The sequence below is a fragment of the Echeneis naucrates genome, chromosome 3 (genome assembly GCF_900963305.1).
Source record: "Echeneis naucrates chromosome 3, fEcheNa1.1, whole genome shotgun sequence".
Classification (NCBI taxonomy): domain Eukaryota; kingdom Metazoa; phylum Chordata; class Actinopteri; order Carangiformes; family Echeneidae; genus Echeneis; species Echeneis naucrates.
The window spans coordinates 17,826,852-17,843,004 of record NC_042513.1 but is presented as its reverse complement, the minus strand read 5'-3'; the positions used below and the strand labels follow the sequence as shown (position 1 = coordinate 17,843,004).

The following is a 16,153-nucleotide window of genomic DNA, read 5'->3' as shown; positions in this document are numbered from 1 at the left end:
GCATAAATACTTCTGAGAGAGTAAAGGCTACGGGCCGTTAGATAAACTACAAAATTCCCTCCAATCTGTGAGGCTATCACAAGGTCTTTGGGATGTCTTTAACTTCCCTCCTCAACAAAAAAAAAAAAAAAAAAAAAAAAGACCACACAGGTAATACAACTGCCAGAGTCCCTTGCGGTATTTTCACGCCCAGTTGATTTAAAGGGGGTAATTCTGAGTTTCTCCTTGGCTGAATATGTCTGGACAAATGATACAGAATAAGACTTTGTTCAGAATTAGGTCAGACTCAGGTTGTTTCTGAGTGACTTGCTTGCAATGGAATGGGAGAATGGGTGAATGGGACGCAAATAGTCACTCTTGGTAAAGAGGTAACAGATGTCCTTGAGAATTTGTTGGGTCCCATGCAGCCAAATCTTTGTGCACCAGCCGAGCACATCAGGTGTGATCGTCACTCTTATATTCTTGTGATTGTTGTTATTTATTTGGAGGAAAAGTATGTTGACTGTAATTAGACATCTGCCAAGAGTGCCTTAAGAGCAAGCTTTTGCCTCACTTGTACCGCCAATTATGAACAAAAGAAAGAAATGCTACAAGGTTCCTTTGCTTTTAGAGATAAATAACTAAGTAGACTGTTATTATGTCCACATTTGTCTATATCTATACCACTATTCACACTGAAAGTGTGGATTCAAGGTTGAACCGGAACTGAACACAGACATTGGCTGGACTCAGGCACCCTCAGCAGGGGTCCCCGGTGACGTCACCCAGGTGATAAAGGTCCACGGCAGCCCTCAATTTTCGCTTTTTCCAAGTGCCCCAGTTGTAGTAGAGAGCTGTCCCAGCTTTCGTCTCGACCAGATCACGGAAGGCAGCAACACCAAACATTTTGATCCTAGCACCACAAAAACCTGGGTGAAAGTCTTCAACTCGTGGGACGAGCACAGACTGCAGTGTGTGTTTTTTGTTTTGTTGTTTTCCAGATTTTTTTTTCTCTTCTCCTCGAACCCAGCGTGGACTGCCGTGTGATCAGCTGATTCCACGTGCTGCGACGACCAGCACGCCAACTTCGTTACCTGAAGCTAACAAAGAACATCATCTTCCGTGATCTTCCTTGCTGCCGCCACTGCCGCTGTCTGAGGAGCAACACGGACCGCTCGACGGAGCCGAAGAACTCCAGAAGAGTGGAGCAACCAAAGTAACAGTCTTTTGTCTGGGCAGAGACAATTAGAATAGCGTGCATTGCATTTTGTTTTACCGTGTCTTTTGTTTATTTGGGATTCAGTTTTATTTGGGTTTTTTTTTTGCTTTGTTTCATTTCCCTTAAATCCCATAAGTTGTAAAAGTGATTGGTGCTTCAGATCTCGAGTCAGCCGTCACCGTGATCAGTGATTCAACAATATCACTGGTTAAAGGACCAATACCCGACCCGTGAACTCTGTTTGCCGGCTCTGCATTGTGTAGTGATATTGTAATTATCAACGGTAGTGACATCACCTGCGATCTCTTTCTCCTTCTCTTTTCTTCCCCTCACACACATTCACACACAGTGATCAGTTGCCATCTTGGCTGACATCACTCCGTCACCATCTTGGCCATTGAAGACGTCACTCACGTGACTCTCCGGCCATCTTTACTGCTCACTCACACACACCCCCACACACTCCTCCTCTCTCCTCCACACACTCAAGACCCATAGGTAGACTGGTGTGATTGCGGTTGCTGTTGCTGTGCTATGGTGATTGTCATTGCTATCGCTATTTATTAGTGTTGCTGCATATGATATCACTATGGTTACCGCTGTAGCTATCACCATCACTAAGGCTATCCATACTGCTAACCTGTTCTTATTACATGTGTGTTACCCGTTTAGTTTAGTAGTGTCACCATTTATCCAGAGTGATGTTATTTTGAATAATTATTGCTGGGAATAAATTCTGTTATAATTTAAACCGTCGTTTGTGATTATTGTGGCTATAACTGTGACAATTGCTGGATACATAACAGTCAGTGCTCAATTTCACTCTTTTTGTTACCCTTCTCAGACTGCATATTGATTTCACTAATTTGGACATTGGTCCCTGGTAACAGGGTGGTGCCCCGAAATTTACTACTTATAGAAAATATTCTTAGATAGCAATAATCCATTTCATAATCATTGATATTAATTGCCAAGCTCCAAATTGCTCCTACTGGTCCACAACATGGCTATCATTTAAACAATGCAAACATTTTCACATTAGTTAAAATAATTAAGTAATTGTTGATCTCATTCTGTTGTATTTTTCCAACTTCTAAAATGATAAGTTTTCATTTGCATTCATTTCTTTTTCTTTTTGTGTCTTGCAGCGCTGGTTGTTTCATTGGGAAGTGAACTGCTAACACTAAGCCTGTAAGATATGGAAAAACAAAAACAATCTGCTTTCACAGGCATGGCAGAATAGCAACCAAACACCTTGATAACAATACGTGCCATTGGTATTCCCCAAACCCAGGCTTTATCTCTCAGCTAACAACAGGAAACCTGAAACGAGTCAGGCTCTCCCGTGACTGTCTTTGTGGCAAAAACTCGCAAAGTTAATCAAAACATTTCCTGACATTTAGTCATTCAGGTGCAAGTTCACAGTTTAGAGCTTAGCAGCTGAAATGCTCTGACCAGGAACTGTGCATTCAAAGTGAAATCACTTTTTTTGGTTTTAAGTCTTAACATTTCCAAAGAGTACTGCCCGCAGTCACCTATGCTTTTCTTTTCCCACCGCAGGTATAACCATTCATTAATCTATAAACCTTGACAGGCTGTGATATATTGAAATTAATCTTCCATTTCTCAGATCACTGAACTATTATATAGACACTCAGTCCCTAAACAAAGGAATATAGTCTTCCTAGATTGGTTCATACCCAAGGTCCATTTTACTGTTGTTTTTATTAACCATCATCCATATTTAACTACACCGACCTGCTGTTCCCTCTACTCTGTGTTAAGCTGAAGCAGGTAGAGCATGTGGTGAGCCCAAACGCTGTAATATGGATCTTCAAATAGTCAGACCCACTCACTAAGCATTAGAGTTGCTTCAAATGAAGGACAAAAGAGACTTAAAAGTTTGAAGAGCCTCATGATATTATGAAATTGCTATTAATACACAACACTCCGACCTTCATCTTGCTTCTTAAATGTCACTATTAATGTGAAGCAGTAGGTAAAACGGCATAGTTTGAAATACCTGCTAATGTTGAATTGTGCTGATTGTGACCTGGCCGCCGTCACTGATGAGGCTGCTCTTAAAACACGACTGTAAAGGCTGTACCATAACTCAAAGGCACGGGTCTGGCATAATAGAGAGCAGAGGTAAAATTATAAAACAGTCAAAATTCCATTAAAAAGGTAAGACGCAATGGCTAAAAAACTGATTTATTGCTCGGAAAATTGAAATTGATCTTGGCACAAATTGCTGCTGCCAACCACTATGAATTATTCATAAAGATCTTTTTTTGGAAGATGCAACAATTTGAATGGACTAACACATTAACACTGAAAATCAGGATCATAGGTTCTCTCTTGCGCTGTCTGTCCTCCCGAGTCACTAATATGAAGAATTTACATAATCATCTGTCACTTGACAGACAGACACGCAGGCAGATAGATGAATAGATAGACGGATAGAGTCTTCCTGCTTCCTGCTCCAGGAGCCGGGCGTCTGCTTTCAGGTCTGTTAAGCACAGAGTGTTTTATGTGCTGTTATGTGATCAGTCTCACTCACACCTTTCTCATCCATGCTCTGTCTGCTCTTGACGGCTTGGCTCTTTATTACTGCCCAGGTCCCTTGGAGAACCAAGGTCATGGGGGTAAAATTTCCAGTTGGGAGGAGATAATTAGACTAACAGTGATAAAAAATAAAGCGATTATGCGATTGTGACATGAAGCGACTTTTTACAGATACAGGTACTTCACATCTCATCCCCATATTATTGTTACTCATCAGTGTTTGTATGGATTAGAGGCACTACGTTTTAATTCCAGACCTTTAAAATGCTGGTGGGCAAATTCTGTTTCCTTCAGGCAGAACTAGTCTTTAGATTGAAGTGCTTTTCCCAAAATATCAGCCATTTTCTACTGACCCCATTTTCAAATCCAGTCTTCTCATTATACCCACTATACTTCATCCCAGTGATGTATCCTCAGAAGAGGCCATTTACACCCTGAGCCTCTGGCCCTCTGGTACGTCTCTGCAGCCCTTAAGCAGCAGCCTGGGTCTCTACTCATGGACTTCACATTGTGTCTTTAGCGCCCAGGTCCTGCTCTCTATCAGACAGACACTGCCCCTTAGCTGAGCCTTCTGACGAGCCCATTCACCCTTTGTCCCAAGATATGGGTGCTATGGGGTTCTGCCTCTCTGTTTGTGGGTGCGTTTGTGGATATATAGGTGGAGTCCCGGCTGCTGTCTCCTGCAGCACAGCCAGCTCCCTGTGCGTGTCCATAGTTCTGCTTTGTGAATTTGTTGAAACTTGTGTTTGATTGGTTCCAGCAGAGGCAGGGATGAGAAACCCTTTTTATTTTCAATTCTTGTTTTTCAAATGCTTGAAATCTAGGTAAGGTTAGTGGGTTTTTTTGTTGGTTCCTTTGGTTGAGATAAGTCTAGGGCCCTTAGTTTTTTTGTTGGTTGTTTAATGAAGGTTATAAAAAAGCTGCTTAGGACTTCGGACTTGGTTGTGCTGGCTGTGTCCTTTCAGACATTGAGAGAGGTGGAGATGTCACCCTTTGTTACGTCTGGGCTCCCTCATAGACCTTGAGGCGTAACAATGAACAATTTATCAACTGGTTTCTATAAACCATTCTGCAGGAACAATGAACATATCTAAAAATGGAAATGTGGGTTCTCTGCATAAAATGTGAGATGAATCCATTTCCCCTCAGTGAGTGAAAGATGCTGCGAATAAACAGAGGCAGTCGTGTGACACTGGAGCAGAGGAGCATCATAACTTTCAGGTAAGAATCCAGGTTACATTCTCAGCTCTACATCCATGATAATACCTTTTATTTTACGTCCGATCTTCGAGTGACAATGTGAACGACAGCTGGAAACATCTGAACAACTGCTGGATGGATCACTGTGCAGACATTCCCTGCAGAGCCATCACCAGGTCAGAGTTCTGCTTTGTTCAATATCTTCCCTTATGACCAAATACCAAAGTCTTAATGATATTCCAACCATCGCCATTTTATGGGAGTGAGCAAACATTAGATCGGTGTTGTTGCCATGTGGTGCATTGGCGCAGCCTGAAAGAGCTGCTCACACGCCTTTGAACGCTTGTCTTGTCAATACCCAATGCTCAACTCAACTTTAGCTTAGGTTGTCTGAAAGTTGCCTTTTTTTCCCCCCATTTAGAAATCACAATCACAAATCTGTTTGTCTTAACACTACAGAAATATTGGTAATGTATGTTAGAAAAGTAATATGTTGATAATTACTGATTAACTGTGCCGTTCAGAAGTACAGAATGCATACGTGAAAGCTGAAAAAGATGCTAGAGACGCAAAAGGAGCTATTCACAGATTGATTGTGTTTTCTTGTCAGGAGCAGGCGAGATGCCAGCTCTGCAGTTGTTGCGTTTACAAGGCAAGAGATTATGACAGGCACTCTGAGGACCGCTACGTCTTCAGGGCAGTCTGAAGGCTACAGTGAGTTGCTCTCAGAAAGTGATGAAATGGGCCTTTGTGAACTTCAGTGGAAAAGTTTATACTGGTGTCGCCGGAGACAACTCTTGGGGAGGAAAGAAAGAAAGTTTCTGAACGTTTTTATATCTGCTATTAATACTAATGTTACCCATGTAGAAGTAACACAACTTACAAATAGCAGATTTAAAGATATATTACTATGACCGACACACAACAGGGTGGCCTGCGGGTGTTACGGGGTTTCAGGGACACGCTCATTAGAGAACTTGGTCACCAAGACAGAACACGCATTCATTTCATTAAAGGCTGTTGTTTTTTAAATACTACTGATGAATACTTATCCAGATGCAGAAATTACTGCGCCTGCTTCACCGAGGGCAGAGGTTTAGGCCTTAAAGCAAAGAGAAAAAAGAAAAGCCTCTTTGGCAATGTTTTGCATTTAACCAGAACCAGGGGCAACATGCAGCGTTTGTCTGATGAATGTGGCAGCAACACTTCCACTCTTCATATAGTGAGACCATGCGTCTCTTCTTGTCAAACATCCGCTGCAGTCCACAGGTTCAACTTTCCCACGCCCTTGCATCCAATCTTTAGTCATTTAGGTAAATATTTTAGCTTTCTTTTGTCTCCACCTGAAAATGTTCTGATTGCCAGTGTCATAAGAAGATCCTTAAAAATAAATGAAGTGACATTGAGAGGTGATTTCTGACAGGTGAGAAATTGAAATGCCAGCTGATGCGCTGCTTTTCTCCTTTCTGACATCTGACAAGTTTCAGATCAGCACTGATTAATTGCAGGCCAGGACTGAATCAAGCTCCAAACTACACAAGGCATCTGCAGGTCTTGAAACTAGATTGTGCTGCCTTGATGTCAGGCCAGCTTCATTCAACATGAGGAAAAACTGCATAATTTCATCCTCAGACTTCACTGAGCAGCATCCAGGATACATGTACAGTTTTCATGTTTCTATTTAATGTGCACGCTTCTGAACATGACAGATTATCATTACCTCATTTAGACGACTACGGCTGCCTTTAACAAACAGGCCAGACTCAGAAATCTGGCAGCCGCTCCTGAACTCCACAGTGCTTTTGAATTTGGACGCAATTCTGCCAAACTGGTCTGTGTCACAAAACAGGAAGACAGCGCTGTTCCTCCAGAACAAATGATGTTGAAGCTTTCAGAGTTTCTGGCTATGACAGATGGTGGAAAAGTCTATTAAGGAAAAAAAAGACTTCCATCATGTTATCTCCTGTAAAGCCAGACAGTAGATGATTTACTGTATGAGAAATCATACAAGCAACATTTTCCCAGATGTGTAATAAGACTACAAACACATGTAACATATTATTTCAGCGTATGCTTCATTCAGCATTGATTACAAATGTTTCAAGTTACACTGAGATTGTTTTCTTTCGCAACCTTCAGAGCTTCTGCCTGAGATACAACTTTATTTCCTTTGTTGTCTTCAACTTCAGCTTTTACTGTCAAGGCAAAGACTTTTAAAAAGCGGCCAATGGTTTCATATGTAAACACATTGACATTGACAAATGCAAATCTCCATATGTCTGAAAATTTATTATTCTCTTTGCTTAAAATTCAACAATTTTTTAACACTTGAAAGGCCATGAGGTCATTTTGACCTTGCTCATCTATGAAAATGCAATGCATGCAATTCCGCTTGAATAAAAATTCTATGTCTCCCAGTCAGTGACTTTTCCTACAAATCTGTTATTTATCATATAATGAGTAATGGGCGGTCCGAGTAAAACGGGCGGTGAAGGAGTGTGTTTTACAGAGAGGCCTTTTTTGACCTCTATTACATTTAATACAAAAATGGTCAAAGAACTGCATTTATATAGCCATATACGTTTCAGTAATACCTCACATTGTCTAGTTTTCCTTTCCTTGTGTGAATGTGCAGCGATGGCAGTGGGCCGATTCCCAGTCTGTGTGGTATTTGCATGCTCTCCCCGTGCCTGCGTGGGTTTCCTCCCACCGTCCATGGACATCATGTTTAGCTTAACTGGTGACTCTAAATTGTCCGTTGGTCTGAATGCGAGTTCAAGTTGGTCTCTGTGTATCTCTGCATGATGGCCCTAATGAACCGGCACAATCTGTCCAGGGTGTACCTCGCTCTCACCCACAGGATTGGCTGGGATTGGCTCCAGGACCCCCCGCGACCCAGAAATGAATAAGCAGATGAGTGAGTGTGAGTGTGAATGTATGTGTACAAAAAAGTAACACCAGTGGCACTCCCAGTCATGATAACACCTAAAATCACCATCACCTTGGTTGCGCTGGCAATGCCTATTGTTACTTTTTGAAAGGTGGTATGAGCAGGAAAATTGTTTTAACATTCAATACCTATATGCAATGCACTTTTTTGATGTTTGATGATTGATTTTTTTCATGTACTTCTCCATTTGCTGTTCGAATGAAATTATGTGGCTTTATTTTTCACTTAAAATAAAGCATCATGTGAAAAGACTGAAAGAGCAAGATGCCATTTGTCGAATTATAATGTTATTTTGAAATAAGTTACAAACTTTTCCATCAACAGAATTCCTATTTGCAATTTCAAAGCCTCTTGTGATGTGATGTCCCCCCCAGAGAGGTACCATTCTTTGACAGTTCACTCGGGTTGACCCGATAACACTGTCAGAGGGCGGCTGTGAATTGCTGCGATGGAACAAGGACACAAGGATTGATATAATAAAAATTGACTATTCTGATCAAATAAGAGACTGCACACATGCCAAACTGGTTCCCCAGCAAGAAGAGGACTTCACAGCTGTTCGAATCATTCTTCTACAAGCTAATTTGGCAGCGATACAATTAACACCTGATACATAACTATTCCAATTATGTAACCACAGCGCCACCTGAATAGTGAACCACCTGAACCAATGGCGCATTGCCTGAGCTTGGTTTTTGCTTATAAATGTTCTGTAAAAAGAAAAAGAAACTTAATAGTCGGTCAATAGTCATGCTGTGGTTCATTTGTAGTGTGTTCTGCGATGACGTGCGGAAATAACCATTTAATTGTGTATTTACAGAGGAGAAAATAACCCATGCCCGTTGAATTAACCATAGAGAGTAGAGAAAACTGCACTAATCAAAATTATATATTTCTCTTTGTTTCATTTGTGATTTTAAACTTGGGTGAATGAAAGGCATAGCTTCAAATCTAAAAACCGCCCTTGTCATGCCCTGAAGCTAGAGGGACAAATTTGATTGGACCAGAGGCCACAACGAGAATCTCGACGCTGCTGTCTCTCATAGCTTTTTCGTGGCCAGTGGAATCGCCAACCCAAAGTAAGGTGGCGTGATCGGCTCTCCCAGATGGCCGTTCTGAGTGGTGCAAGGCACTGCTATGAGACAATAGTGACCCAAATTTTAGTTTTAAAGGTTCTCCTTCCTCAGATAAAGCCGCCCTGTATTTGATGAACAACCTTCTATTTATTCGCCCAAGTTAGTCATCGACTGCTTAATCATCGTAATATCATATTATGCCATTTACATATCCAATCTCACCTGTTTCAACTAGTTTATGCTTTGATCTGCACTTTTACATAATGAGCACGTTTTTATTTACCACTTATTAATTAATAAAAACAAAAAAAACAAAATTAAGCCATTGTTACACTCCTTCCTTCAGTAATTTTTTTAAGTCAATCCACAGTAAAGAACATCCCTTCCAGACTGAGATTTCATATGAGGTAATAATGTACACAATCTTATGCACAACCATAACACCCTGTGCACCTCAAACTGCTCTACAACCAAACAGTTAAGCAACTGTTTATTTCATTGACCGAAGCCATAGCAAGAGTGGCAGCGGATTGCATTTCTGTCGGTGCTCACTGCATATCAGACAACTCTCTATCAGCAAGTCGAATGCAGAAGAGGACTGCGCCGGTGAGAACCAGCGATTCCACGACACATTTGACACTAGCTTAAGATGAGTATTGGGATTTCTGCAAACTGCAGTTGGGAAACTGGCGGTGAAAGACTTGGAGTGACCACTTTAAATGTGAGCTGAGAAACTCTAATTGACTGTGTGTTTCTCTGCAGGCTCTGCACCAGCCAGCACGAGCACAGGAAATCTAACTTTTTGTGCTGAGGCAATGAAAGGAGCAATCAGAGGAGCAGTGAAAGTTAAATGATCGCAGCAAATTTGTGCCACTCATATTGGGCATATTGGACCCTCATCGTCACGGCAACAGTAGTAAACATGAGGTTAAGCTTCGGAAATGGCTCACGCATAAATGAAACAATGACTTTTGGTTCCAAACAGAAACAACTTATAATTACTGCAGCTAAAAAGGTCGCCTGACAACAATTGTCTGTTTGCACTGACAGACTATGGGGTAGTATTTCTCTGGCTGATGATCTCAATTGTGTGTGCCAGTCTATTTGAATTTAATTTTTTAATCAATTAAAGCCAAAATAATATATATATATATATATATATATATATATATATATATATATATATATATATATATATATATATATATATATATATATATATACACATACATATACATACATACATACATACATACATACATACACACACGCACACGCACACACACATATGAGAGAGAGAGAGATTTCATTTGGGCTACTACAACACACAGGCAAGAAGTGTGTTTTCACCACAGAGGAAATGGATTCCAACCATCAGCTTAAAGAGAGCTGATGCACAGAGGATGGTTATACTCTGATGGGGACTTTTTCCAGAGGAGAATGCCTAAAGATGTCCAAAAAACATTTGTTAACTAACCAAATGAATAATTTAACAAATCAACCAAACTAATCATCCCATCGATCATTTTTCCATCAGGACTTGAAGCAGTCAAATAATACTGTTGTATTGGCTGCTGGCTGAAAGGGCAGAAGATCAATGACACACTGGGTTGATTCTCTGAAGGTGTTGGCACATTATTAAATGACTTGTACAATGAAGCAAAGGACAAAAGTGCACAAACACCCTAATTTATTCAAGCAAATAAAATATGCATGCTTTTTGAAAAAAGAAGCAGTTGTGGAAAAGAAAGAAACAGTGGAAGTGAAAACCCCAGGTGAGATGTGTTTGCGTTTATGGATGATACTGTCTTTTGTCATGTCCCATATGAGAACATAATTACTTTTAGTGATTGCCTGGAGATTTTGCCTCAACCGGTACCACTTAACTACTAACCCCAGCTCTAACCCATGCCCAAAATCCTCTTCTTTACTCTAACATTTAATGGTTTTCCCTTGTGGTGCTGTTTTCCCTTGAGGGTGTTTTGCTCTAAAATGTCAGGTGAGCCCTCCTGGTGAGGCTGTGAACTGATTTATTTGTCCACAATGCGTATAAAGCAGCTGAGATCACATGCACTAAACTCAAAGCACCTTCGGAGATCAGCGGCACTTGTGAAGACACGAAAGCACACGGGAAAAAGTGATGAGATTCTCATATGTAATGCTGCCAGCCTCTCTCTCTCTCACTCACACACACACACACACACACAGTATCCTTCAAAGAATTATGTCAGAAGCTCTCTCTCTCTCTGTTAAACTGTCCCTCCACTCCAACTAAACCCCTGGAGTGAGAGTGAAAATAAGAGTAGGGAGGGAGCGAGAGAACGTGAGACAGCAGGACATTCAGAGAGAATGAGATGGGATTACAGGGATAATACGAGCAGATGGAGATGGTTGAGGCTCCGGCAGGACTCGCCACTTCAAATGGATTAAAAGAGTTCAGCAGAGCCACCGACAACTGAGCCCATGCTACGTTCCTCACGCCTCAGACACCTCGTTGAGCTGGAGCCTGCCCCCCCGTCTGCTAAGCCCAGGAAATGAAAACTTGCCATCTTTCAGCATGATGCAGTAAACAGTAAGGTCATATTTGAACCAACTCTCTGTGCACCCCCCCACCCCCACCACCACCCAACACATCAAAAGGCCAAAAAAAACAAACAAACAAACAAAAAAAAAAAAACATCCATTTAGGGAACATTGATGCTGATCCTTCTCTTTAAACTTTCTAACCCTAACCCTGATGGAGCAAAACACATCCAAATTCAGCGAAAGACCCCCAACTTTAACCCCCAGACTGCAGATCTTTTTTAAAAAGCTTTTTGCTAAATGTATCTCCTTTAAACTATTTATTGACCTTGATAATTTTTTTAATTGTTGCTCTGTAGCACATTGAGATTGCTGAAATGTAAAGCGCAATACAAATAAAATATATTATTTGGCACACCGAAGACCCAATCAACCAAACCAGCACTGGTGTGCCAACGATTTGGAAACAAAAAATTATATGTTATGCCTCTTTAATCTTCAAACACACTAAGCCATTTTACACTTTATACACATTTTTTTCATTATTCTATCTGGATGGATTGAGCTGGATTATAGATTAAAATGTTTTTCTCAGAAACTGAGCTTTCATTTCATAAAAATGTAGACACTCCTGCCACTTACTCTCTCATACAGACCATTAGCACCTTCCATTTTTGATAGAAAAAGCTTTGTTTTTTCTTTTTATTGCTTACTTGTCTTCATGCATCAATTCCTCCAATTCAATACATTTCTTGAGTTTATGTGTGAAGCAGTCAAAGGTGCTTAAAGTAGTAGAACACAATCTTTAAAACACACTTCAACACTGTTCACCTTGCTAGAATTGAAATACATAATTAAAGGATAATAATTTGGAGACATGCTCATAACCTTGATTGAGTTTGGTAACAGAAAGTGAGCTCATCCTTAAATAAAGACAGCAGCTAAACATGAGCCATGACTTGTGATGCATGATAAAGGAACTCTGATGAAGCAGGATGTGTTACTGCAACTGTCAGAAAAAGGTGTCACATTTAACTCAACAAATTAAGTTTCTTCATCCGTATTGATGGAAACAGGGTGAAATTAGGGTGACAGCAAGCCAGCTCTGTTTGCATTTGCTGGGAGTGTTACGTGGCATTATATGCCGAGAGAAGGCTCGGCATGTTTCCTGCATCAGGACAGTTGGCATCACCAAAGACCAATAGGTCACATTGATTGGTGAAACCCCAAATCCAATGTTGTTCACTAGCTTTTGAAAAGTTTCCCTCCAAGCAACGGGGTGGATTAATAGATGCATGGACTGAAAAAAAGGTGCAAGCTCAATATTGCACTTTCTTTCTAAAGGTTACATATTGTCTTTCCACTCTCTATGCCAGTCTCCTCTGCTCAGTGCCAAAGCCAATTAGCGCCGTCTTTCATTGCGGCACATCTGTGCCGATTAAAGTGAATGTGGACTTCTCCGCTGCGGCTCTGCTCTCACTCTGTTATCCGCAGGTGATAATTACTGTGTGTTGGTAGGCTACAGTGTACGTTACGCGCGGCGCCTCTCCTTTGACATCTGGGCATCTGTTGCAGCTGGCAGCAGAGACAGCAGACGGATTCAAGTCGCTCTCGTTCGAGCAAACGCATGAATAATCATCAGCGCTGAGGAGGGTTTCATTCCAACTCCCCCCTCCTCTGCGTGCGTATTTACGCAAACTCCACAATGTCAGAAAATTCCAACAACGACTTGAAAAAGGAAGAATGTTTAATTCAGTGTCAGTGCTCCTGGTACTTTGCACAATGTGTCTAATTGGGAACAGACAAGAGACAAACAAAAACACAAACGCGTGAAACTGTGTGTGTGTGTCAAACTTCAGCCTCTCTCGCTCTCACTCGCTGCCCGGCCTCCTGCTCACCTCGTTTATCCTGAACTTTAACGGTGATCTCCACCAGCGGCTCGGTCTCCCGGTCCAGCCTCCGCGATATGACAACATCCCCGCTGTCCCGGCTCACGCTGACCGGTGAGCTCTCAACGTCGGGCTCCACCAGCTCAAACGCTGCCGCCTGAAACCTCACCGGGTTCAGGTTCATCACCACCGAACCGATCCCCGCGTCCTCGGACACGTTGATGTAAACCGGGCTCTCAGATTCCAGTAAGGACCTGGACCTCCGCGCCGCTCCTTTAGTCTGAGATTTAGGTTTCCGTTTCCCGCTGTGGGAGTTGATCGGGGGTGTTATGGGCCACTGCTTCGGGCTGATCTCCACCGTGATGCCCTGGCTGGTGCGCGGCGGCCACCCGCGGTCCCGGGCAAACACCTGAAACTTAATCGGCTCGCCCAGACCGAGGATGGAGTCAACCAGGAGGATGTCGCCAGTTTTGGGCACCGCGTAGACACTCCCGTTTTTGGGCAATGCGAAGTAGATGAGCTCCGCGTTCTTGCCGCTGTCTTCGTCCCGCGCGGTGACCGTGTAGATCGCCGTGCGCAGCGCGGTGGCGTCGTCCAGGCTCAGTTTGACATCGGCGCCCAGGAAGGTGGGCTGGTGGTCGTTAGTGTCGAGGACGTCCACCTTAATGGACGCCACCTCAGCCATCACCGGGGGCTCCTCGCCCTCTTCCCGGGAGAGTCCCGCGCACTGGCCGCAACACAAACCCAGACCCAGCGCGTATTCGTCCCGCTCCTCCCTGTCCAGCACCCCACAAGTCTTCAGAAAAATATGCCCCCGCTTGTTGTGCGCAAAAACACGGAAATTCTCGCTCCCGTCCCCCAGGAGTTTAAAGTGCGCCGCCGCCGTGCCGGATCCTTCAGTACCGCACAGTCTCACCGAGTTGAGCCGCTTTAACGGGACGCTCAGTCCGTTGACCCGGGAGCCCGGAGACGAGTTCTCAAATACATGTCCGTGGAAGAACGGCACCTGCTCCATGGTCCTGTTCCCAAGTGCGCACCGAACCAAAAGGGGGAAAAACGCCACCCAAATCATGACTGGAAGTCTCGCTGGTTCCCCTGCACTACAGCGCTCATGAGCTCTCTGCTTCCTCAGGGACGCCTCTGCTCCGCTCCATTTAGCATCCAAAACTTCCACCAAGCTGGAGCGCAGATATTTGTCGGCACCATACTTCGACTCGACGCTGGAGAAGTTTGCGTCTCCTCCTCTCTAGCTGCCGTCTCACCAGCAGCGCTGTCTGCCTGTGCGCGACGCAGGAATAAAAACAAAAACAGCCCCCCCCAACCAAAAAAAAAAAAAAAAACAAAAAACCGCTGCTTAAAGCTCGAGTGCGCGCTCACGTCCGTTTCCCTCCTCTCTCCTTTTGTGCGTGCGCCGTTTTCCGATCTCGCACAGGGATATCACACTTAATCCGCGAGTGAGTGCCAACGCGCACAGCCCAGCGTCGGCTCCCTTCTCCAGAGACCGTCCGTCTCTCGTTGAGGAGAAATGATTTCCTCCCCCTAATGCGCCGCTGAGACTCGGCTCATCTCTGGGATCTGGCACCGAGCCGGCCGTTTTGAGTTTGTTTGGTTTTTTTACGCACCCGATGCCCGGAGCAGGCGGCGCGGCGGCTCTGCAGAGCGATGCGGCGGGAACCGATCCTCTAGTCGGAAATGAACTTCTCAGCAAAGCGGCCGCGAGTCTAATCAACTCGTGCTCGCGCGCACGAACACCCACACTGTCACAGGCTACAGCGCCAAGAGCGCGTGCATGAGCACGTCTGGCTGAGAGTGTGTGTGTGTGTCAGTGGCTTCCTCGGGGAAGCAACCCGACCTCCCTTCTCCCAGTGATCAATGTCCATTCTTGCACGTCCAGATCCATCACTCCTCTTTCCAATAGCACGTCAGTCCATTGGATTAAAATAATGTAAAAATCGATCGTTTTAAAACGCCTCCGGTGGGGTAAAGAGAAAATAAAGGCTCACAGCTCCGGCCGGGGCTCAGGAGGACTCCAGAGCTGTGTACATGTCAGAGCAGTGGCCCGTTTGAACGTGTTCATCACCCGGTGTCCTTTGCTTTGGAGCCTGCGGCCCTCCAAGCGGTGAAAGTTGCTGGCAGGTCCCCACCAAAATGAACGCTCTGAAATTTAATATAACAGATATTTGCTTTAATATAGCAGGGCTGACTTTAATATCCCCTCCCCTTATGTAGATGGAACTGAATACCAAATCAACAAGGCCTAAAAATCCTTCCATGTGGACCTCTGTTAATAAAATTGAGTTTCTTTCTTTTTTTTGGTTGCATGGCCATTATCTCATCCAGAGTGCCAGTCTTTCTGTGCTTTGTGTTGCTTGAACTCCTACTCTCTGAAAACATTGCAATCTGAAGTTTTAACAAAGTTTCAAATCAGCAGTCTTTGAATAACAGACGTTTTAGGCTTTAGACTAAAACCATGTCCATATATAGAAAGTTTGGCCTGTGTGGGAGTGAATTTCAAATCGATTCATAGCTTTGAATTGAAATTATTAAAATCAGCAGATCAGGGGACTTCAAAGTGAGATCAATAAGAACAGCGGTCAGGAAGCATCTCCAGGAGTCACTGGGACGCATCATCAGTGCTGTGACCTGGGGTCATAAGGGGTTTCGGGTCTCACAACACTGACCCTTGCCCAGGTGACTCGTGTCCCAGCAGCCCCCACGGTTCAGCCCTCTTTAACCTCACGTCAACAGAGGG

The 16,153-nt window shown here is 43.5% G+C and overlaps 1 protein-coding gene across 1 annotated transcript in view; it reads right to left on the bottom strand.

Moving 5' to 3' along the window:
- LOC115041216 (neural-cadherin) overlaps positions 1–14,473 on the bottom strand; it is a 277,317-nt gene extending 262,844 nt beyond the window's left edge. The window contains exon 1 of the mRNA XM_029498542.1: positions 13,411–14,473. Coding sequence (XP_029354402.1) covers positions 13,411–14,473 — 1,063 coding nt within the window. The remainder of the gene's footprint in view (positions 1–13,410) is intronic.
- Positions 14,474–16,153: the final 1,680 nt, after the last annotated feature.